The 25,365-nt window shown below is 49.5% G+C and overlaps 1 protein-coding gene across 1 annotated transcript in view; it reads left to right on the forward strand.

Annotated features, from left to right (window-relative positions):
- Positions 1 to 11,683, forward strand: part of VWC2L (von Willebrand factor C domain containing 2 like) — a 46,463-nt gene extending 34,780 nt beyond the window's left edge. Inside the window, exon 4 of the mRNA XM_063162651.1 lies at positions 9,710 to 11,683. Within this exon, the coding sequence (XP_063018721.1) occupies positions 9,710 to 9,858 (149 nt within the window). The 3' untranslated portion in view covers positions 9,859 to 11,683. The remainder of the gene's footprint in view (positions 1 to 9,709) is intronic.
- The last annotated feature ends 13,682 nt before the right edge of the window (positions 11,684 to 25,365 follow it).

Genomic DNA, 25,365 nt, shown 5'->3' on the forward strand with positions numbered 1-25,365 from the left:
GATTGCAGTTAAGCATGAAATACTGTTTTAATTCTTACACCAAATGTGGGATTCTTTTTTCTGAAGAAAAAAAGACATAAAAATGTTAAAGTGGCCCATAAAAATCATTATATTTTCACACAAAGCGCAACCAAGAGGCGAATAAGTTGGCTAAAATCTCACAAGACCCAGGGAGAAAGTTCTGCTTGTTATTCTTCTGTTGTTAACCTTTGCCTTTGAGTGGACATGTCTGGGCAGGGTTCCACAGGCCTGGTGCTTTGGCATCCAGGGGCTATCCGGGCCCTTATTTCCCTACACCAGGGTGTCCTCCCATGCCTGCAGGGACCAAGAGCTGCAGCTGCCTGTGGGAGCTGACAGTGTCCCAGTGTCCCAGAGCACTGCAGGGTGAGCATGCATCCTTGGATGAGTTTGCTTCTCTGCATCCCAGTTCCTTCCTTGGGCAATGCTGGCTGCAAGGGCACAGTCCTGGGCCTGAGCCTGTTCCATGGCACACATTGTTCTGTGGCTGCTCCTGGCACCTGAGCCAGGGAGGTGAAGGAAGCACAAACACTGCAGCACATTATGCATGCTTTTATAGATTTTTTTCTTCACCTGATGCAATAGTTTAATGGTAGTTCTATTAATTAATTTCTTTTCAATTAATCTATTTGATACCAGCTCAAAAAACTCACCTCACCTTTTAACGTTTGAAGCATTAAAAGAATGAATGTACCTTCAGTGCTGTTGGAATTCATTTTGGGAAGTACTCATTTAGACAAATTTTTGAAAGCCTGCTACTTACCTGAAAGGTTAAAATTACCTCAGAGTAGCTTTCACAGCTGCAATCTACCTGTATTTTAAAAAGAAATCTATGCTATTTTCCCAAAACTTTATGCTGTCTGCAAAAAGGTTTCTAAGAGCTAATGCTGTTTGTTTGCTCAGGTAAATGCTGAAACACAGATTTCTCCTTTAATAGGTGGTTACTGCTGCCTTTGAGGTGTTACAGTTTTCCTCCTCCAGCCCAGAGTGGGCACAGTAAAACCTGGTGCAGAAAATCTGCTTTGGATGCACAGTTTGTCCCTATGCAATGCTGGGCCCTTTGCCTTTGCAGTTTTTTTACAATTTTTCAGTGCTGATCAAGGTATTTGCACACACAGATCCTTTTAAAATGAAGAGGAATTTGGTATGTAAATCCCATAGGTGACTTTGAAAATACCAACCTGCATTTTTACACTAAAAGGAGGGGGGAAAGCCCTGGATTTACAGATGGGTCTGAAACACTGGGAGTTGCTCTTGTGCTGTCTGGGAGCTGATCCACGTGCTGGCTCCTCCAGCCAGGTCACTTCAAGGCTGTATGAGTGAGCAGAGTGAATAAAGGGTTATGAATTTGATACCTGTTAATTCCCACTGCAGCAATGCCTAACCCTGCTGGCCAGCAGTCCCTAACCCACAGCTGGGTTAGAAACCCAGGCAAATGGGCAGCCTGGGGCTGCAGGGAGCTCAAAGTGCACTTGGATATGCTCCCAGCTCTGATTTTGGTGCCCTTGGGATCAGAAACAGAGGGGCTGGGTGCACAGGGCTGGGGGAAATGTCCATATGGGGAGGCAGATACCATTACCTAAAGCAGTGGGAGATGTACAGCATGCGTTATTTTCTTTGGTGTGCCCAGATATGAGCTTTGCTCCACCATCTCCATGCTGCCTCCCCCGAGTGAGCTGTGCCAAAGGTCTGACCCAGAGCTCTGCTGCCCAGGGAAGGGAGGGTTGGACATGACCAGAAGCCATCAGACACTGGAAGTGTGGCTGCTCCATCCCTGGAAGTGTCCAAGGACAGGTTGGATGGGGCTTGGAGCAGCCTGGTCCAGCAGAAGGTCTCCCTGCCCAGGGCAGAGGGTGGAGGTGGACGAGCTTTAAGGTCCTTTTCTACCCAAACCATTCTGGGATTCTGTGCTCAGTCTTGGCTTGGTCCCCTGTTGTCCAGCCCACCCCACAAGCACAGAAAGTGAAGAGTGGGGTGAGGCTCCACCATTTTCAGCTGCTGCATTTGTCTGTGGAAGGGACACTGTCCCATCTGTCTGGTGAGGGATGGTGTCCAGCTGTCCGCAGAGCCGGGATCCGTGAGGGCGCCACGGACGTCACCGCTGCCAAACAGAGGGGTTTTAAATTGCACCCATGGATCTTCCCTGCACCAAACCAGCCCTGCTGCACTACTCAGTGATGCCTCAAGTTATGTCTCCACATCAAATTAAGTGACTGTGCTATCAATAAGGAGGAGTAATGCCGTGTGTTCCCTTCTGGATGTCTCCCTGTCCCTCACGTTTGCTGCTGCTGATTAAGATGGATAAGGAGCCATCAGTATTTCTCTAACTGCAGTGCAAAGGCCTAAATCAGTCTCTGTCACTGGTGCCAGCTCACAATTTAGGGAACTCGAGTGAGGCCCTGCATCCATTAGACTGCAAGGCAGCAGAGACTTGGGATTGTCTGAGCACAGCCTGGACGATGTGACCCTCTCAGTGTGCAGAGAGCCAGGAGGCAATGAGGTCCCTGTCCCACTGGGCTGGCTGGGAGCTGCTGCTGTGTTCTATTTTCCTTATTGTGTGGCTGCATGGCTGGCAAAAATCAGTGGAACAGCTCCCATTGACCTGAACTGAGCTTTTCACCTCCCCCTCGCCTTCTTAATGCGTTCCTTCTAAAGATGGAGGGCTGCTTGGACTGAGCAACTTGGATTTCATTTGGACAAGGATGCTGCAGAGATATATATATATATTTTAATGCAGAGATTAAATAACTTTTAGGCATCTTCAGGCACCCAGTAATGTGAATTATGGCTGGAAAAATCTCCCCTGTAAATAGGCAGTACTTGAGAAGGGCTGTTAACATTGACTTCTGAGCAGTGCAAAATGCAGGCAGGATGGAGAAGAAGAGCTGCAGATGAGCTTCAGAGGAGTGGAATTCTTTGGGGCAGTGGTGCACATGAGTGAAAGCTCCTGGACATCTAGAAGGCACCAGCAGATGACTCCAGGAGCTGTCAGCCAGAGCCAGCTCTCCCTGGGTGGCTGGGCAGGGTGGCAGGGGAAGAGTGAACCTCCCATGCTGGGGTCACCTCAAGGAAGAGACACTTGTTACTACAGATGGGAGCCACACAGGACAAGGGGGAATGGGGTTAAACTGACAGAGGTCAAGGCTTTGTTTTGGTACTTGAAAATATCAACAGCAAGCCAAAAAAAGGGGAACAGAGCAATTCCTGAGCTTTTGGAAGGGTGCTGGAGCCGCCACTGGCCACTGGAGGGAAGGAGGTTTAATTTGTGGCACTCAGGCTGGCATGGATTGGCAGATTCAGTTCTCAGTGCCTCCTGCAAATGGAGCAGCATACAGATTTTATTGAGGGGGCAGCTGATGCAGTGATGCAGTCTGTGCACCACAGGAGAGCTCACTGCTGCCTGAGAAGCAGCTTCCAGACTTGATGGGGATGGGGACACTGACCTGAAGCAGCCCCATTGGCAGCCCTGCAGGAGTCTCTGTGGTGGTTGGGTGATGATGGACTTTGAGTCCAGGGGGGTCTTTTCTCCTGGTGTTTGTACTGGGAGGAGCTGTGTCCTTTGCAGCCTGGGGAACATGGACACCTCCTGCCACCACTGAGGAGTGGCAGACGTGGGTCAGAGCCAGGGGTTCCTGGGGTGGGAACTCACTGCCCCACATCCTGGGATCATGGCAGCCTCAGGCTTCAGCCATGCTCCCAGCCAGCTCTCCAGCTCTGGCCTCCTCCTAACACAAGAAAGCTCAAGGGTTGTTTTCTATGGGTGGGGCTCTCAGCTGCCCCTGCAGAGTGTCACCAAATTTAATTTTCAGCAGGGCAGAGCTCAGCAGCACCAGCTGATTTCTTTATGTCTCACCTCCTGCTTCTCCTGCTGCCTCCTTTCCCCAGGGAGATGGGCCTGGCACTCTGCATAGCAGAGTGAAAACAGGACTTCTTCCCTCCCCAGCTCCTTAATTAAAGCCACAAATTGAGCTCTTTTCTTGCAATCTGAAGTGATCACATGAATAACATTGCCAGAGCTACATGAACATTTGAAAAGATCCTGCAGGATCAGCAGAGAGGAGTGGTGTTATCCTCCAGAAATGGCAGCCATCATTAAAAACAAGATGATGGTTTTCTTTTCCTTCTGAGCACAGAGTTCAGCCCAGACATGGAAAAGTCCCAGGATGCAGGCACAGGCAATTTCTTGTCTCTGTGACAGAGCCTGGGGATTCTGTTGTGTTTTTCCTCTTTTTCTGTTGGGGATCCACGAGCATCCTTGTGTGGATTCCAAGTGGCATCCTCATTTGGTCCCTGTTTCAGTCCCAGACACCAGTGCTGGAGACTGCATGGTTTGTGGTGTGGGGTGGTCATGGTGAAGCCTGGGAGAGGCCTGTTTTTATGGAAACATGCAGAGGAAAATCTGCCTTCCCACTGGGAAGACACCTGGCCATGCTCAGCAGAAACACCTCCCCAGGCAGAACACACTGCCAGCAGCAAAGCCCCATTCCCAGTTGTGCTCATGGTGGAGCTCCAAAAGCAAAATCCCTGAGCCTCATTCAGCTGAGTGAGCGTCCAGGGGGATGTTCCAGGATGTCTCCATTCCTGAGCACTGTCAGGGAACAGCACAGCTTTGCACTTATCCCTTGCAGCTTCAATAGTGGGGCACACCACTTGGGAGCCTGAGGGATGGCTGCTGAATTGAGCTGCTGTTTAGCAGCTGTCTTAGCTGGGCAGATAAGCATAGCCATCAGCACCTCTCTCCCTCCTTGATGGAGTCCATTGACTGAATGAGCTAAATTCTCCTGGAGTCAGCTTTAATATTTCCTAAAGGCACGGGGAGGGGCTCAGAGTGGCAGGAGACATGTTTTATTGAGGGGAAGCCTCTGCTCTTGCTGGAATCAGAGGCTGCACAATGAGATGTTCTGGTGGAGACTGTGAGCTGTGTCTGGGGCAAGATGCTATTCAGGGCACATCTGAATATCACAGTTGGCCTGAAGTGATCAGTGCTTGCTGTTTGATTAACATTTGATTTCCTTTTATTGCTTCTCTGCACACACAGAGCTAAATCAGAGCTGCTGAGAGCCACAGGCAGAGCTGCTGAGTTCAGTAAAACCCATCTGAGGAGTCCCAGGGAGCTGGGGGGACCCTGCTGATCTCACAGAGTGGCTCCAAGGCATCAGCTCGTGGTGTTGGAGAGAGCCTGGCCCTGAATCCCCTCTGGAACAGGGCTGCAGTGGAGCAGGGTCATCACCCAAGTACTGGTCTTCAGCAGATGGTTGCAGAATTTTCCATCATTCTCCCCAAACCACAAACCAAATATGATTTTTTTTACATCTCTCCCATCAAACCAGCATCTCAATGTCCCTAATACATCTCCATAAAAGTCTTCACAGCTGTTCTAGCAAACAGCCTGGAGTGCTGCTGGCTTTTATGAGTATTAACTATGTTAAGCAAAGCAAATCTCACTATTACACTGTCTGTGGGAGCAGCAAACCTCTCCCATCAGTCTCCCTGAGCAAGGAAAAGGGTGATTGGTGTCCTGTTATCATCACAGTCGTGGTTTAAGTTGCTTTTACCAAGAGCAGGACAAGAGCCCTTGCCCCAAGCAGCATCTTGCTCCTGCTGCTATTATCCTAAGTAACCTGATGTTCTTGACATGTCATCAAATATTTCTGAGCAGTGTCCTCCTCTGAATGACAATTAAAAAAGCCATGCTGCTGTTCTGTGTCATTCCTTGGGGGTTTGGCAGACCCTGCTCTCATCCAGCTCCTCCAAGCAGCCACGGTGGGAAAAGCTCAGGCCAGTCCTCAGCAGTGCTGGGTTGGGGCCCTGAGCTTTGGAAATGTTGGGAGGGAAAAAGAATATTAGAGAATTTAAAACAGTCTGTTGAGCTCTACTGCACAAAAAAAGAAAAAAAAAACAACAACTATGGCACAGCCATGCAGATCCCCAGGTGCTGGAGGTTATCTCCACCAGTAGCTGCCAGCTCTATAAATCCCAACCTTTCTGGAAAACTCCCTGGTGACTTCTGCTCCTGCCAAGCAGCATTTGCTGTGCCATGGCACATTTGCACCTGAATTCCAGCAGTGCTCCCTCTCTGAGTGCCTCTTCCTCACACCTTCACTGCAGGTGCAATGCTCACTGCATCCCAGTTTGGACAAACAGGACCCAGTTTTCCATGGGAAGGTGGGAGAAGTTAAATGGGGGAGAAAAAACAAGCAGAGGGGGAGAGGCTGGCTGGTAGTGATTGTGCTGGAAAACTGGATTTCAGGCAGTGGGAATTGAAGTTCAATTACCACACATGCAGTGTGGAAATTTTGCCTTCTGTTAGAAATCCATGTTTCTGTAGGGATGGGGGATAGCAGTGGCAGAGGGAGGATGCAGTAAAGCTCTGTCCAGCTCACTGGGTGAGCAAAAGAAACCATTTCACTCAGGCAGAGCAGAAGGGGCTATTTTGGGAGGGCTGGGAAAGAAAAGGCCCAGAGCAGTGGCAGTGCTGGCCCAAATTAAAAGTACTGAAGTCTTTCTGGGGAGAGGCAGAACTTCCCACAGGAGGACAGATGTCAGCAGAGCCCTGGGTCATGTTTTCCTCCATTTTGCTAAAAGCCAAGAAGAAAACAAACCCAATTGCTGTGATTTGCCCCTCAGTTCAGCCTCTGGCTGCAGCTCCCTGGGCAGCCCAGGGGTGCTCAGTGCTGCTGCAGTGGGGCTGCTGTGGCAGTGCCTGGGATTTACCCACCACAGCTGTCATTCTCCCCCTTTGGGATGGGGGCAGTATCCCGAGGATCTTCTGTGAGACAGAGAGATGTTTGCCAGGTCCTTCCAGGCTCAACAGGGATCAGAGGGGCAGATCTTTAGTGTTCAGTTACAGAGGGGCAGATCATTAGTGTTTAATTACTGAGGAGCAGATCATTAGTGTTCAATTACAGATTTGCAGAGTTGCCCCATGTCCCCAGAGTAAGGGATCCCCTCTCCAGTGGGACCTCAGAGGTGCAGGTGATGTTTTAGCACATCCCCCTCATCCATCTCCTCTTTGCTCAGTGTCTGCTTTCTGCTCCTGCCTGTCCTGGGGCATTAATGAATGGTATTTATTAATTATTTTATTTCCATATGAGCTGCTGGGGAAGCTCAGGAGGGAGAAGAGACCTGGGGCTGCTGGGAGGAGAAAGGGCAGCCAAGGAATGGACAGATAAGCAGGATGAAGGAAAAATAACCTTTTCCCAGTTGGCAGCACCCATCAGCCAGTCCCAACCCCATCACCCTTGGCTGACCATGGTCCCTGCACCACTGGGGTGCCAAAGTCCCTTGAGGGAGGTGTTGGGACCCCAAAGCTGTCTGGGAGGCAAAGCTGACTCGCCTGAGTGAGCAAACCCTGCTGGCTCCCTCAGTGCCAGCCTCCCCAGAATGGGCTGGCAGGGCTGTGAATCCAGACAAAGCTGTGTCTGGAGCCATGTGTGGGTGTGCAGGCAGCACTGGCCTCTCAAATGAGTTGCTTAGCAGGCAGGGCAACAAGAGGGAAGATGATCTTCCCCTTTCCTTGCCACCTGAATCTCCAGGAGCTTTTTTGTTTATATTACAATGAAAAGGAGTTTTTTTTTTGCTGTGAAAGTGAGAGCAGGCCGTGTTTGAAGGGGCCTTTAATGAAGGCAGGAGGGTGTTGAAAGACACTGAGGCACCCTGAACTGTCTGGCTAAGCCCAGCCCTGCCAGACCCTTTGCCTGTTCAGCAAAGGGCCCTGAGGAGCACCTCACTGACCCAGGGCACCCATGAGCAGCTCTCTGGCACCCTGGCACTGGGCTGGCTGCAGCTCAGCCTGTTTCCAGCCTGTAAGGGACCCCAGTTCCCTTTCCCCAGCCTTAAGGAACAACTTGCCCATAACTCCATGTCTGTACATGCTGTCACCTTTGGAATGCACCTCATGCACTGGAGACATGGATTGAAACTGGTGGCCAGTCAAGGGGTGACATTTCAGAGCAGCACTCGAGCCACAAAACACTTTTCAAATGTCTTTATGCTTCCTCCATGCCACCAGTGTGACTGCCTTGAATTTTCTGTGTGGCTCTGACATTAATTCCTGGCACCAAGTAGTGAAGGAATAAGAGGGGAAGAAAGATCTTGCAGAGGGAGAGATGGGCAGTGGATATTTGTGGGGCTTTTATGAGGAGGAGGAGGAAAGGGCTTTAAGATTCCTTCCTACCCAACCATTCTGTGACTGGGAAATAAGATCCTTGCTGACTTGCTGCTCAGCTTTGATATTGTGTTATAAAGAATAAAAAATAAATTAAAAAATACCCAAAGCAATAATAAGCAGATTAAAGGAATTACTCTTGAGGAGAATAACCAAGATTTTATCAGAAAGCTAATTGGAGAGGTGATGTAAGACATAATTTTTGGTTAATAGCTCCAAGCTGGTGGATGTCCTTGGGGTTACCTGGTGTTGGAGCATGGCTGCCAATGGCCCTAGGGGATGGATTGGCTCTGGTCCCTGCAGCTCCTTGCAGCTTTACCAGACTGGAGCAGGGAAGGCTGGGCTGTGTCCTCATGGTCTTGTCCATCCTGCAGCCAAAATTTGAGAAAGAGGTACTAAATTAGTGGTCAGCCAAGTAGAAAAAACTGACTGCCAATGCCATTTGTTCTAGAAACAAAGAGGAAAGTTTTGAGGCCTTCATTTTCCCCTTTAGTGCCTGAGTGCAACCAAAAAATGAGAAGGAATTGCTGTGGGTCCAGGGCTGGGCACTGAGCAAGGTGAGAGCATTGCTGCAGACATGAGCAGTGCTGGTGGCATGGCCAGAGCACAGCAAGGGGCTGGCACTGGGTCCCTGCCTGTGCCAGGCTCAGGGCAGAGCACTGCCCCATGCAAACACAGAGTATTTATCCTGTTCCCTCACAGATCCCTGCCTGTCCCAGGCTTAGGGCAGTCCTGCCCCATGCAAACACAGAGTATTAGTCCTGTTCCCCCATGGGTCCCTGCCTGTGCCAGGCTCAGGGCAGAGCACTGCCCCATGCAAACACAGAGTATTTATCCTGTTCCCTGTGGATCCCTGCCTGTGCCAGGCTCAGGGCAGTCCTGCCCCATGCAAACACAGAGTATTAGTCCTGTTCCCCCATGGGTCCCTGCCTGTGCCAGGCTCAGGGCAGAGCACTGCCCCATGCAAACACAGAGTATTTATCCTGTTCCCTGTGGATCCCTGCCTGTGCCAGGCTCAGGGCAGTCCTGCCCCATGCAAACACAGAGTATTTATCCTGTTCCCCTGGGATCCCTGTCTGTCCCAGGCTCAGGGCAGAGCACTGCCCCATGCAAACACAGAGTATTTATCCTGTTCCCTCACAGATCCCTGTCTGTGCCAGGCTCAGGGCAGTCCTGTCCCATCCAAACACAGAGTATTTATCCTGTTCCCCTGGGATCCCTGCCTGTCCCAGGCTCAGGGCAGAGCGCTGCCCCATGCAAACACAGAGTATTTATCCTGTTCCCCTGGGATCCCTGCCTGTCCCAGGCTCAGGGCAGAGCACTGCCCCATGCAAACACAGAGTATTTATCCTGTTCCCCTGTGGATCCCTGCCTGTCCCAGGCTCAGGGCAGAGCGCTGCCCCATGCAAACACAGAGTATTTATCCTGTTCCCTGTGGATCCCTGCCTGTGCCAGGCTCAGGGCAGAGCACTGCCCCATGCAAACACAGAGTATTTATCCTGTCCCCCCTGTTTGTTTCCACAGGTCCCAACTGCTTTGCGGGCACCACCATCATTCCCGCGGGCATCGAGGTGAAGGTGGACGACTGCAACATCTGCCACTGCCACAACGGGGACTGGTGGAAGCCAGCACAGTGCTCCAAGCGCGAGTGCCAGGGCAAGCAGGCTCTGTAGCAGCCCCTGGCCAACAGCCTGCTCACAGTGATGGTGATGATGGTGATGATGAAGGAATGGCCTCGATGCTGCCCACGTGCCCGACCTCCTGCCAGCTGCGAGCCCTGCGCGGGTGCCACACGAACAGAGCTGGGTCCCTGTGGGGCAGGGTGTCCCCGTGTCCCCTGCAGCTCCTGTCCCTCTGTACACGCTCTGTTCCCAGGTGTCTGCTCTGCTGTGGGAGTCACTGGAGCTGGCAGGGGAGGACAGCAGGAAAACAGCCCACACATGTTCCTGGCCTGGCAAGGCACCGATGGAGTCACTGCTCTCACTTCCTGCAGTGTGGATCCTGGGGTTTTTCACAGTTATTTATTTGAAGGTTTTTTTGCTATTGTGATTTTTTTTTAAGTCTCTTCCTAAGCTGGGATCATCGGGACAATACAGCTACGAGTGGAGCAAGAGGTGGAGCATTTGGATTGTGTCTGTAAGTGCAGGGGACACTAAGGACAGCAGGGAGGTAGAAATTACAAAGGATGGGGGGTTTAAAAAAATCCCAACTGGAATGTAACCTGCAGCAGGACTGAGGTAGATGCACAGGTATAGACTGGACAGCCATGACACAAAGCTGTATCTGTGTAACACTTTCTCCACTGAGTGGGGACAATAAAGTTGAAGACACCTACACAGTCAATGTGACCTTGATGGGAGCAGGGCCCACAGCAGCTGCATGGGCAGGCTGGGGCAGCCATCCAAGTGCTCCATGATAGCAAAATCTTACATGACTTGTATGTGTGATTCTTGGCTCGGGCATCAGTGGTGGAGCAGAGGGAAGAGGGCCCAGTCTGTCCCTGGTTCCTGAGCTGAGCACGTGCTCACCTGCCTTGTCCCATCCCCAGGCTGCTCTCGCTGGAGCCAAGGGCAGAGTTCCACTGCCTTCAGTGAGAGCAGGTGACAATTAACATATGGGATCACCCCACTCTGGAGGTGCCCAGGAACGTCCCATGGCTGTGGCAGCACTAAACTGGCTCACTGGCAGGTGAGACCCTTTGCTGCAGAGGGAGGAGCTGCCCTGGCACTCCCTGGGAGCACCCACACAGCTGGGGACAGAGCCAGCAGGGCAGGCCTGGGCTCCTTGAGGGCTGTCCCTCCACAGCAGCTGCTTTCTGTGCCTGCCTGCCAGGAGCACAGCTCCCCAGCAGCCAAGGGATTCCAGCACTGGTACCTCCTCCTTTCTCAGGCTGCAGCTCCCAGGCAATACTGTGAAAGAAAGGCCACCAATGTCACCTCCCTGCCTGCCTGGCCAGGCGAGCACAGGGGCCTTTCCCATCTCTGTCCACGCTCGGTTCCCTGCTTTTTGGTCAGTGCCATCCATGGGGGTGGTGCTCATTTTGTTCAGTTCAGGCTCCAGTCCAGCACCTGCTCCCAGTGATGGCAGCAAATCCTCCCCACAGCATCCTCACCCAAGCAGATCAGCACATCAGGCTCACTCCATACACACTAATTAATGCCTTTATACTTCCATTTCTCCCCCATTTTGGTGTTTCCCTGGAGGGCAGGGGTGGGAGGAGCTCTCAGCACAGCAGTGCTGTCCTGTGGCTGAGCACTGGCTCCCTGCAGGCCCAGCTGGTACCATTCCAGACATCATCACCACATCTCTCTGTAAGCTGTTGCCTGTCAATGATTATCCAGTTTCAAAACTTACAAACAATGGTGTGCCTGAAACTAGTGAGAAAAAAAAAATCTGTACAAATGGGAGGGAGGGGTCCTAGAAACAATATTTGATGTGTAAAAGACTATATTATTAAAAAATTATTTTGTTAAATATAAAGTGTGTGAACCAGCAAAACAACCCCAAAATTACATATTTGTGGTGTATTTTACTCAGCTGATCATCAGCTCCTCAAGCTCCCAATTCCCCATCTCACCCCTTGCTCCAGTCCCTGCCTCTTCCCAGTGTTGGTGAGTGCAGCTGGGGTGGGAAGAGCACATGAGAAGCCTGGAAGTAGCCATGAGAATGCCATGGATGGGATGGGTTGCTTAGGGGGTGTCTCAGCAGTAACTCACTGAAAGTTTTGCTTTGCCAAACCAGGATTCCCATTTGTGGAGCTGCCATGGACCAACACGGCTCCCAGGCTCTCACTTCAACCTCCATCTGCTTTTTTATTACTTTTACTGGTGCCATTTTATATTTGATACCATTTCCTGAACATGGAAATTTGCTTTCAGTTCACAAACTCCTTTTGGTACCTCCAGATGCATCATTATTTACACTGATTAGTAGTTACTCTAATTAATTACAGCTTAATTACTGTAGTTAATGTTTGTACAGTGCTTGGAACAAGTACAGCACTATACGTGCCACATATTATTATTTTCTTCATTATTAATTAAGCACCATCTCCATTCCATGCTGTGCTACTTCATCATTTCCCAAGGAGTCACAGTAGCACCCTTGTTCCCACCCAGGAGTCCTTTGGTCCCAGCTGCCAGGGGGATGCTGCACTGCTGGGTTGGCATGGGAAGAGCAGGGGGATTGCTAAGGAACAGGGGAATGCTCAGGATTTTGCCCTTCACTCTGTGGGAAAACATGGGAAGAGGCAGCAGATGGAGGGGGACCCCTTGCCCCAAGGAGCCCACACAGGGAGCAGGAGCATGCTCAGGGTCACAGGAGGGAAAGCCCTGCAGATCCATCATGGAAGTGGCTGCAAGGGCTCTGTTGGCTCAGGCTGTAGAAGGGAAAGTGATTTTCCAAATCCAGCAGTGTCAGACAGTCCCACTGAGGGATCCCACAGGGAGAAGGGAAAAGCACTGATCATTTTCTAGGAAACCTTCCACTGTTTACGTGGAAGAATTGCCAGTCACAGGTGGGCAGTGTCCCCACAGCACTGGGGTGCCAGTAGCCCCAAAAACCATTGCCAGGGTGGAACCAGAACTGAATTCCCATCAGGCACTCTCCAGATACACCACAGAATGTCATTCTCACCCAATCTCCTCCTTTTTTTTTTTTTTTTTTTTTTTTTTCAGTGTTGTAGTTCATTTCTTTCTTTAATTAATCACAGCTCTGGGCCAGCCAGAGCCATTAACTACTCTTCTCATTTAGACCTTTCAGAGATGCAGCTGCAGATGCAATTTAATTTGTTGACCCGTGATCGATAGCAATTAATACCATCTCTTTAATCTTGTTGAAAGGTTCATCTTGGGCTTCCAGAGGCTGCCAGCTGAAGGGAAAGGTGCCTGGTACATGTGTTATCAGATGGGAGAGCACAACCCCCTCTGTGGGCACCATCCTCCCCGTGCCCCCAGGCTGACACTCCTGAAAATACATCAGGTGTTTGTGGGAGATGGAGAAGGTGGATAAAGGTGAGGGAAGATACTGAGGGGTGAAGAAGAGCAGAGGGCTTGGTAGGGCAGAAAGTAGGGGAAGGTAGAGGTGATGGGTTGGAAAAATGAGGGGAGATAGCAATGGTACAGCCTAGCAGATGTGGCTGGAACAGGAGCCAAAATGACTCAAACTGGAGCAAAAGAGCAGGTCAGAGAGTGGACAGCTCAGAGGCAACACCTGCAGCAGGAGCTGTGTGAATTTTAACAACACTGAATTTTGCAGAAGAATTTTGCAGAAGAAACAGACCCAGAGTCAGGAAAAGTCCTACCTTAGGGTTCTCACACCTCTTGCTGATGTGATGCCATTTTTGCCCCCCAAATGCAGCAGCTGTGTACAATTCCCTTCTCCTTCTCCTAGCAGTGGGGAAGCCCATCCCAGGAGCATCACCTTTCCCTGTCCTCATTAATATGCCATTAGTCAAGATTGTTTTATAATTACAGAATTATTTCCTGCACACCCCAGGGGGAGTGACTCAGCTCCAGAGCACAGCAGGGCAATGTCCTTCTCCCCCAGGAAGCTGCAAAGCACACTCCAAACCAGGCTGAGCCTGGGAAAATCCCCACCTTTGGGTACTCTCCACCCTACCAGGGCTCCTGAGGCAGCAGCACACCGTGGCTCCAGTGGCACACACTGAGCTGAGTGCCCTGGTGACCATCCCTGGAGACCAGACCCACTGCAGCAACCCCTGTGCAGCCACAGCTCTGCTGGAGGTAAAAGCAAAGAGCAAATCCCACATTCCAGCACAGCAAGAGCAATAAAGTGTTTCTGTTTGGTGCTTGTTAAAGGGGAAAGAGGGCCCATGTGGATACAGGGCAAATGAATGCCCTTTACACAGCAAAAGGACATGGGTTTGCAACAGCAAGTCAATAGAGAAAATGAAAAATTTATCAAGAATCCAGCTTCCTTGTGGTGTGGAAGCTCAGCTTTTAAAACACAGGGGATGGAAGGCATGGAAAGGAATTGCCTGTATTTATATATTTAGGATCATAGAATGAGTTGGGTTGGAACCTTTCAGGGGCCATCTAACATACCACATGGACTATTAAATGGTATATAAACCATATGGTAAATTATATACCATAACATACCATTTGTACTTGCAGATAGATTACCTTTTTTATTTTTTTTAAGAGAAATTATCTTTTTACATGACTAAGTCCAGTACCTAAAAAAGCTCTGCTCTCAGAAGATGCCAGCTTGCTCAGCCCCACACAGACAAAGGGATAATTACACACTAGGAAATTGGAAGGAAAGACAGAACCCAACACAAAAGCTAAGTCAGGCTCCTTTGGGATGGCACAGAACAAGATGGCGCCCCTGCCTGTTGTCATCTTATTGCAAAACTCCCATACTTTCTTGGTGATTTCTCATGGACAGCTCCTCACAGCACTGATTCCTTCTCCACAGCTCAGCCAACAATCTCCATGCCCTCCTCACCCAGCTCACCCACCCTTCTATAGCACTCATCATTACTGGACACAGCTGGGGCCTGTTCCTGATCTCTGGTGATCAGCACAGCTGCAGCTCCTCAGGGGTGGATTACCTTCTGCACTGTTCTCTTACATCCTCTCCCCCCACACCTGCCAGCACTGACTGCTCCTGTCCCTGAGGGCAGGTGATGGTGGCACCCATCTGCAGAGATGGCCTCATCTTCTGGACAGACAGACAGCTGGGTCTTATCCATGGCTGCGCCAGACAAAGCCTCTCCTTTCTCAGGAGTTCACGTCCTCTGACTGTGCTGGCTCCCCTGGAGCCACTATTTCACAGAATCAGGAATGGTGTGGGTTGGAAGGGACCTCAGAAATCATCCCATTCCACCCCCTGCCATGGGCAGGGACACCTTCCACTATCCCAAGCTGCTCCAAGACCTGACCAGCCTGGCCTTGGGCACTTCCAGGGACCCAGGGGCAGCCACAGCTTCCATGGACACCCTGTGCCAGAGCCTCACCACCCTCACAGAGAAGAGATATCTGCATTTAATTAATTATTTCAATTAGTTACCTGCATCCCTGTGAGCTGGGAGCTGATATTTTCTTGGCCTGGGCTTCCCACAAAAGAAGGCAATGGTGTGGGTATGGCAGCCCCAAGTGATGCCCTCTGACAGTTTCAGGGCATCCTTCCCAATCCTCAGCTCATGGAGCAGCCCTGGAGCTGTGCCTGACCTTTTCTGCACAGCACCCCATGCTGGTGGCCCAAGCAGCCAGGTGACAGGAGCCTTCCTGATACTGGCATCAGATACAGGAGATGGGGATCTGGGGAAAGGAGGAGAGAGGCAGAGCAAGTGTGAGCTATCAGACTTGTTTCAGTGGGACAAAGCAGGGTCTCAGTAATAATTAATGCCTCTATTAAAGATCCTCATTTAGACTCTAAGGCATCTGGCACTGGAAGGACACACTGAAGGTACTTTTGGTCATTAAACACACACAATGTTCCATGCTGCTTGTCCTGACAATGATAACCCATGAGAGCTTGAAGAGAAACCAGCAGCCCATTGTCCCTCCCAGGCTGCACAGGGATTGTCCTGTTACCCATCTGGATTGTCTCTGCAGGGATTCAGTGGTGCCTTGGCTCTGTGTCTGGACAAACAGCCAAATCCAAGCCTAGGGAGTTTGGGAAAAAAATCCTGTGATTTGGAAATCTGGAAGGCAAACCTCCAAGGAAGCAGGTGAAAAAGGGGGCTCACCAGGCTTTAAATTGCCTTTCCAAACAAGGTGTGATGATCACAGACTCACAGAATAGTTTGGGTTGGAAGGGACCTTTAAAGTCCATCCAATCCAACCCCCTGCAATGAGCAGGGACACCTCCCATCAGCCCAAGCTGCTCACAGCTCCACCCAACCTGGCCTTGAATGTTTCCAGGGATGGAGCAGCCACCACCTCTGGGCAGCCTGTGCCAGGGCCTAACACCCTCACTGCAGAAACCATCTCCTTACATCCAGTATAAAGTGTAAAACCATCACCCCTTGTGCAACAGGGGAGCTGATGAGTGCACCCTGCAGACAGGAGCAGCCCACCAGCACCAGGCTCTGTCTTTTGCAGCCTCAGGTCCTACCTGGAGGACTTTGGGGATGGCTGAAATAAGGCCCAGGGTGAGGAGTTCAGCTGGTGTGCTGAAAAGTGTGGCCTGGAGTGTTTGTACCATCCCCAACACTGCCACCAAGATCTTGGCTAATTAACATCAGTTTGGTTTTAAGAGACAGGGAGCAATGGTCACTGCTCTTTCCATTACTTACATGACTTGTGGCTGCACCCTCTGCCTTGCCCTCACAGTTCTCTGGACTTCCTAGGGCCCAACTCTCTTCCTACAACTTGGCTGTGTTTGCCTTTTCTCTCTTTTTTTTTTTTTTTTTCCAAAGGACAAAAGCTTTGGGAAAGGGAAGAGATAAAAATGTGAGGAACTTGCTCTGCTGCAAATAACCCACTCCCATTCAGGCTGAAAGGCTCGTTTTGCAGTCCATTAAGCTCAAGTTAATGCAGGTAGAGCATGTCTGGCAACGAGAGGATGGTAAAGGTTCTGGGGTTTAATTTTCCTCAGATGGAAAATCCTATACATTGCTGGCTGCTGTGGGCACTTGTGCAGCCCAGCAAACAGGCCCCACAGGAAGCATGAGGCCAAGGTTAAAGCACTGCTAAGTCAAGATACTGTGATACCCAAAGAAGCAATTTCCCATTGTAGTGCGAATCTTCTGGCACTTTATTGTCAGGAATAGAAGCTGAGAGCCAAAGGGGTGTGTGGGGACCCATTGCAGCTGCAGATGGCTTTACATTTCCCCAAACTTCCCTGGATTCAAGGTTATCCTCCTGGCTGGCCATGGGCCCGAGCACTTGGGCTAATTGCATTCCCAAACAAACAGCACTGCCCCTCCCTGCCCCCAGCTGAAGGGAAAGCAAAGGGAGACGTGCCTGGATAATAAAGTGTGGTTGTTATCCTGCTGGGAAGCTCCTGGGATATTTAAGCCCTCCTAAAAGGCATCCTAAATCCCACTGGCTTTTGTCAGCAGCATGAAAAATAATAAATAGAAGGAGGTGCAGGTGCCTCAGGCAAGACAGCAGGGGGATGGGAAAGACAAGCCCTGAAATCATACCACATTGCCATGAGACCATGGGGGTTCCCTGCCTGCTCCTCTTGGGTGCTTCTGAGAAGATCCCAGGCTGATTTCCATCCAGCTGGAGCATGGGGACCAAATCATCATTTGCAGTCTCATCTCTCTGCATCCTTCTGTGTTGTCATCCTATTGCAGGGTTCCATACCTGTTGTTTCCTTATCACAAAGGTTTCATACCTTGATGTTTCTCATGGACAACTCCTCAGAGCACTGACTCTTTCTTCTTCCCAAAGCAGCCACTGACTCCAGTTCCCTTCTCACCCAGCCACCCCACTCTTTTATAGCATCTTCTTCTCATCTGTGGCCTGTTAAAGTCAGGCCTGCTCCTAATCTTTGATAATTGGCCCAGCTGCAACTCCTTAGGGGTAAGATTACTCTCTACACCATCTTTATTTTCTCATATTCTATCCCCCTACACTTCTGGATTTGAGAAAGTGGATCCCAAACCAAAGCCATCATTTCCTAGGCCAAAATTCCCCCAGTGTTTGTATGCTGCCCACGAGTGTGATGCCTTCTGGCAGAAATACAGGAATTTGCTTCTGTGAAATCATGTTAAGGGCAGAAATAAGAAATTCCCAGATAGGAGACAAGATGCTGCAGGTTAGGTCAGTGTAGAAATAGAAGTTTAGGTGGACACACACCTGAATTCCTGACCACTAAAGCATCCTCTGGAGGAATTACCCCAGCAAGGGAAGTGTCACCACCCAGGCTTGGCCTGTTGCACCTCTAACCATGAGCAGGGCACAGAGTGGCTTTGAGAAATCCACCCACATCCACCACAGACTTGTTCTGTCATTTTGTCAGGCACACTCCTCAAGTAGTGTTACCCGACCATGGCATTTGACCTTAAATTTGAGACTAAAACCACTCTTTTGAGAATGGAAACACCTGTAGAGCACAACACATAGCAAAGATTCTGCTACCTCCATGTGCAGGGGCCACCAGTGCTGGAGGGAAGCCTTGAAGCTAAAGCCTTTCTGTTACCTATGAAGAGAAAAGAGAAACCAAGCAGGTTAGAAAATGGGGAAAAAAAGAAACATGAAAACAACTGAGTCACATTCCCTTCAAGCAAACAGAAATTTAGACCAGAACCTGCTCCTGGAGAAGATGCAGGGGTAAAAACTGGCCTCATGAGAAGATCCAGCACCAACAGGAGCAGGAATCTCTCCCCGTTCCCAAGACATGATCTTAAAAGCTCCATTCCCCACAGAAAACTATTCCCAAGGCAAGAGGGCACTCCATCTGATTTTCTCATGTCTATTTGGTGATAAATGTATCCTAATCCACTGCCAGGTCATCTGCACCACCTCTCAAGCCCTGGAAACCTGTGCCTTTTGCAGGCAGGAGTGACCTTGGTACTTTTGCAGGTGTTGTTTGGATGCACTGGGCAATACCAAAGGCTGGAAATGCAATATTGAGAGAGGTCACACCAAAACCCAGGATAATTTAATGACATCAAATTAGTGCACAGACTCCAATTCCTAAAGAGCAGCAGCTGATATAAAACTATCAATGCAACCTATCATGAGCTTTATTCTTGCTATTTTTTATTAAGCAATTTTTTCATCCTTGCCCTGCTGTTGAGATGCTATGCAATAAAGGGCAGAGGGCTCACTCACCTGCAAAACAAGAGCTTTGTGGCCTGGCCTGAAATAGATCATTTGCAATGACAACAAGTGCCATTAATAAAGTTGGGGGCTAGGAAATTGCAGGGAGCTGTGTTTCCTATCACTGCAAGAGAGCTAACTTTGGGGAGGAAAATGAAATGTTAACCAAAAAGCCATTTCCAAGAGAAATAGTCCCTGTGTACATCATCAAACTAATAAAAGTTACATGCAGTCATGTAACAGAAGGAAATTCTTCCTTCTCCTGGGCACAAATCATTTTATCCCCATTTCTTCGTGTTCTCAGGCTCAGAACACAATTGCAGGCTTCTGTCAGCTTTGTTGGTGAATTTATGCAGCTCTTTACTGCTCACCTATTTCTCATCTTGGTCTTTTTCATTAGTGAATCACAGAAGCATTAATTAACTTTTAAGAGGCAGACAGCAGGTTTGTGTTTTCTTCTGTGGATCACTGAATCAAAGGTGGGCCTGAGTTGTTCAGCTATAGGTGGAAATCCAGAAATGGAGAACAGCTACAATTCCAGCTTGTGCTTTATCCAGCAGAAAAGATTTTAATATAAAATTTTACTTGAAAAGAAGGGACCTAAAGAAGCATCCATTTCCAGAACAGGCTCAGCCTTTACCAGCTCTCCTGCAGATGCTTTACAAGCTAATTTTCTGTGGAAAATAAAACCTACTGCAGTGACTGAAGAGGAACACAGTGCTTTGGAAAACCCGACTGAAGGGATCAGGTTGGGCAGCAGGATCTTGGCAGCAAATGGAAAGGAAAATCTGGAGATGGGGGCTGCTCTTTGGTCTTGGTGACTGAGGAGTGGAGGAGCTCTGGTGTGGTCAGCCATGGTCCTGCACTGCTTCAGACTCAGAAATGGAATGGCCTGGCTTGGACCTTAAATTCCTTAATACCATCTCATTCCACCTGGGCAGGGACACCTCCCACTAGCCCAGGCTGCTCCAAGCCTGTCCAATCTGGCCAGGAACCCCCCAGGGATCCAGGGGCAGCCACAGCTTCTCTGGGCACCCTGGAGGTGCCAGGGCCTCACCAGAGAAGAATTTCTTCCTGACTCTAATCTAAACCTGCCCTTTGCCAGTCTGAAGCCATCACCCCTTGTCCTATCACCTGATGCCAGGAAATGGCTTGTGCAGGAGGAGTTGGAATGTTCAGGGTGAACAGCTGCATTTTATGGGTTCATATAAAAATTCCATTTGTTATTATTGAAACAATAAACACTGTAGGCTCAGCACTTCTGAAAGGTTTGTGGTGTTTCCAAGACTGACATCCTGAGCTGAGATGGAGGAAACCATAGCAGCTGAAGGGTGCTTTGATTCACTTGAGGGCTCAGGCATGGGCTGGAGCCTGGGTGCCACAGGATCCTGACCTCATTGGCAGCCAGCAGGATGTCAGAAAATGCACAATAACAGAACCACAGAACCATTCTGGTTGGAAAGGACCTCTGAGAGCATCGAGTCCAACCTGTGACCAATCCCTAAAAACAGTGGAGAGCTCCTTCAGGTGGAACAGACCTCTGCCTTCCCACCAGGCAAACCCTGCTGAGGCACAAATCACTCTGTGTGTGTGTGTGTGTGTGTGTGTGTGTGTGCCACCTTTTCAATGAAATGTTGCTGCAGGCCCAGATCTCAAGTGTCCCCTGAAGGCACACAGCTCGATATTTATAATCACTTAATAAACACATGAGAAATGGCACAGTACAGCCCTCCATAATCTGTGTGCAATGATCCTTGGTGACAAAGTTTAAGTGACCAAATCCTTCTCCAGGTCTAATGATATTTTGCTCTAGTAAGCCAGTGATATATCTCATATGGCAAAAAATAAAGCACTCATGCATAAAATTAATACAGTAAGCTCTGAAGTCATAAAGCTTTCAGTCTGTGATATATGAGATGAGAAAATGACCAACCTGTAATTCAAGTTCTCCCAGCACCTTATTCCCAACAGGGTGTAGGGTCACCTGGGCATTGCATGATCAATCCAGGCTGTTCCAGAAGTGTATGAATTGTTAACCAACCAGTTCAGGGACCCATCTGGGGCATGTGCACAGAATGCCCTGAGAGAGCACAGGTGGCAGGTTCTCCTCATGGAGGTCCAGATGTTTCTGTTCTTTCCAAACCTGCATGAGAAAACTTCCAGCAAATTGCTTCCATCCATTTTGTTCCCCTCATTCCTTTCAGAAGGGCTCACGATGTGACAAAAGCTGTTTGGTCCAAGTCTAACTGTTCAATTCTAGCCAAGCTTCCCAACTGAACAGTAGAAACACAATTCCCACACTGGCCTCCAATAAAATTGGGAACAATCTCCTAGAAGTTCTCAAAAAGTATGAAAGCATCGTGCACAAGTAGCCTATGCCACACACTGCTGCCAGTGAAATACAAACCAGCCATCCCTGGACACTGCAGACTGGCTGCTGCTTGTCTCTGAGGGGCTGGGCCACAATTCTGGGCTCGTGTGCTCTGGCAGAGTCCCCCCTGCCAAATTTCACAGCCCTCCAGGAGCTCCTGGTCTTGTGTCCCAGTGGGAGCTGCTGTCCAGGGAAACTTCCCCAAACACCTTGAGCAAGTGAGAGCAGGGCAGGAGAATCAGCCAGCAGTGCCATGAGTCTGCAGCACAAGGGAGGGCTGCCAAAATGCCACTGCAAAACCTGCTCCATGCACACCTGGGGCTCAGCAGAGCAGGGCACACAGGTGCAAACACAAAACCCTCCACAAAGAGATCAAAGAATCCCCACAGAATTGTTTGGGTTGAAAGGGACCTTACAGACTGTCTTGGGGACACCTTCCCCTGTCTCTGGTTGCTCCAAGCCTCATGCAACCTGGCCTTGGACACTTCCATGGAAGGGGAATCCACAGCTCTCTGGGCAGCATAATTACACTCAGTGGTGACAAATATTGCAATCCCCTCTGTGCAGGTGTGTTGCACACCTGACTGCAGTAACTCAGCCCTCTGTAAGAGCACAGACACTGCTCACTCTGACTGTGGGTGCAACAGGGATCCCACACAAGGACATGCTTAAATTCCATCACTCTGCAATCCAGCCCATGTTTCAACCAGAAAAATAATTATCCTTTGCATGTGAGACGATCAAAGTGATTAAAAAAATCAAACTCCAGCCCCTCAATCAGGAAGGCTGCCAAGCTATCGAATCAATAGGTTGTTAGATACTTGAAGTATGGGATCATGTGAAAGCTATCAAATGATTTCTTTGTTAATAAACTGCTACAGTAATTACCATTAGAATAGGAATGGAAAGATATGGATCAGAAATGGAACACTGTGAATGGTTTCTCATTAAGTGAAATTAAAGCCCGTGGGAACTTTTTTCTTTTCTTTTGGCCACGATTCTGCTGCATTTGAACTTGCTGCTCATGCACCCCTGCTTTGCCTGTCCCCATTTCACCTAAAAATACAGATTTTTTTTGGTCTACCTCCTCTCCCCCAGTGGCAAAGGGAGACAGGGAGTGGGGGCTGCATCAGAGCATCACAGGCTGTCTCTGCCACTCCTTCCTGTGGGAGCTTCCAGCTGCTGCCCAAACCTTGCTGTGCAATCCCAACACACACAGAGACAGGAGGCCTTACAGCACCACCACCCACATTACTGCCTTTCCAAACACAAGGCTTCAGTTAGAGCACGTGGCACACTCCTCAAATCATAAACACATCAGAAGGCAAAACAAACAGCCAGCCCCCTCCAGCCCTCCCACTTGCCACGTGGGATTGTTAGAGTAATAGATTTTTTTTCACTGAAACAGCTTGACCTTGTCTAAAATGCAGGTCAGAAAATGCAGTGAGATACTCACAGGGTTCCTTGTCTAAAATGCAGGTCAGAGAATGCAGTGAGATACTCACAGAGTTCCTTGTCTAAAATGCAGGTCAGAGAATGCAGTGAGATACTCACAGAGTTCCTTGTCTAAAATGCAGGTCAGAGAATGCAGTGAGATACTCACAGGGTTCAGCTTCTCTCTAATTAGTGGGACAGAAATTGTCATGCTGGCTTCAGGGAGAGGAAGGAGAAAACCACTTGCTGCAGCTGGAGGAACAGTTTGGCTGTCAAAGCCAGCTCAGCTGCCCAAACAACCATCCCAACTTCCCTAAAATCCCTCCTCCTTTACCCTGCCATAGCTGAGAGACCACACAGAAGGAGGAGATGCCAAGCAAGTAATCCTGAGCAGGTCTCCAAAACCCCCAACTCCTTTTAAGAGGAAGAGAAAGGTTGTGGAGGCTGGAAACACCTGAAAGGAATCATTCAACATCCACAAATCCCATTTGACCTGCATGCTTACACAGGACAATATTAACAGCCCCAGAGCTCTGCACATACAGAATTTCAAGTGCTTCCAGACTTAATGTATTTAATGAAACTGGTTGTCTTCTACTTGCACACAAAGAAGAAGGGGGGAAGAGGACTAATGGATGAACATTAACCTTTTGGTACCAGATTTCCTGATACTAGCTGCTAATGCAGAGGGAAACACCTGGGAAGCAGAGTGTGGAACTGCTCTGATGCAGGGAATGAGGCCAAAATTCTGGAGTGGGCACAGCAGGAACCCATGCAAAGGTGGTTACAGGTGCAAGATGATCAAAGAGAGCTCTCCCATCTGCTTTGGGCAGAGAAACCCTGCAGAACAGGCTCTGGGGAGGTGAGGATTCACAAAGTGAGCTTTGCAGTGCCCCTTTAGCAGGGGAATTTTGTTGCTCATGCCAAGAGCAGAGCCTTGAAGCCCCTGTATAAAACCCCTTCCATTGCCACACAAATGCTGATGGGCAGTGCAACATGAGCTCCTTCCCAAGTTCTTGTGCTGGGCTGGGCAGCACCAAAACAATGATTTCCCTCCTCCAGCAGGTACAAAATTATCCTTAATATCATCTCTTTGAAGATGAAAGAAATACCAGGAGCAGCCTGGACACAGAGTGAAGAAGGAACAGAAGAGGTGAAAGTGACCATGGCAATGAAGAGACAGAACAGCCTCTAATGCCTTTATTTGAGGGGGTTTTCACTTGCCGTGGTGTTCTGCTTTGAAATTGTAAGACTAAAGTGCTTTTCTTTCAGTGATGTGAAGAGAAAGGGGAAAGAATGAGACCAGAAGTGAATATATAATACACCAAGAAAGCTGCAATACTTACATTAATGTGCCCTAATTAAGTGTGGGACTATGCAGCACATCCCCAGGCCAGGTTAGAGCCTCTCTCTCTCCCTGCTGCACTCAGGTGTGGTTACCTGCCATGGTCAAACATTACTGCTCATGCCTGCAGTGCAAGTGCCACCCCCAATTTAACAGCTCCCTGTGGTGCCATCCAGAGACTGATCCAGAGCCTTGCCTGGCCTTCAGAACTGTGGCTCCTTCCAGCTTGTGGATCACAGTGTGCAACAACCACAGCAGGAGCTGCTGCACCTGATCACTCACTCATTGATGTGTGAATTTGGGAGCTTCTACTGCATTTTGCATTCACAGCCTGTCCTTCAGTCCAAATCCTGCCCAAAGTACCTGACTGCATGCTCCCAAAACCAAGAGAAAACATGAACCTGTGTCCAAACCTGGTCCTGGCGGATGGACTGCAGCTGAGCCCATCCTTTGTGCACCCAGATTCCCTGCACACCAATAAGGCTTTGTGGTGAAACACATGGACCCTGTAAGGAGGAAATCAAAGCAAGGTTAGGGGTTTTTCCTTGGATTTGACAAGTGTAGATGGAATGCAACAAGACCAAATCAAATCCTGACCTCTGCCTGTTGGTGAGAATCTCCTCAGGGGCCCCAGAGATTGGTGAAAGCCTGAGTGTCCCAGGCTGGCCCAGGGTGCAGGGTAGGCACAGACACCCAGCCAGCTCCCTGGGCAAGCCTGGTGTGCTGCTGATGGCAGGGACACCACATCTGCAGCTTCCAGGATCCCAGCCTGGGTAGGGACAGGCTACTCTGAGCCCCAGGCACTGCAGCAGCTGCCAATTCTGTATGGGCAGTTCCTACATCTCTCCTTACTGAGTCAAGGGTGCTTTCATCAAACTCTCTAAAAGACATCACTGGAAAAACCCCCAAATGTTTATTCCAGGCTCTTCCCAGATGTTTTTACCACACCTTGTGCAACAGGTACACAGCAAGCAAAGAAGCACAGGCCAGAAATATTGTAGTGTGAGTGACTGAGCTGGGGAGAACATCTGCCTCTGATTTTGCAGTGAAACAAAACTGTGACTTTAATTTAATAAAAGCCTTCTGCCTACAACCACAGATAAAATTGTTCAAGCTTGGCTGGGTTTAAAACCAGAAGCTGGCACCTCTTCAGAAGCACGTTAGTGAGCTGAGGGTGGAAAATCTTCCCATTCTGACAGACACAGCTGCTGGAGCTCAGCTGCTGAGGGCAGGAATGAGGCACTGCACTGGGCAGGGGCTCCAGGAGCACACAGGGTCAGGGGCA

Source organism: Melospiza melodia, chromosome 8, assembly GCF_035770615.1.
Source record: "Melospiza melodia melodia isolate bMelMel2 chromosome 8, bMelMel2.pri, whole genome shotgun sequence".
In the NCBI taxonomy this organism is placed as follows: domain Eukaryota; kingdom Metazoa; phylum Chordata; class Aves; order Passeriformes; family Passerellidae; genus Melospiza; species Melospiza melodia.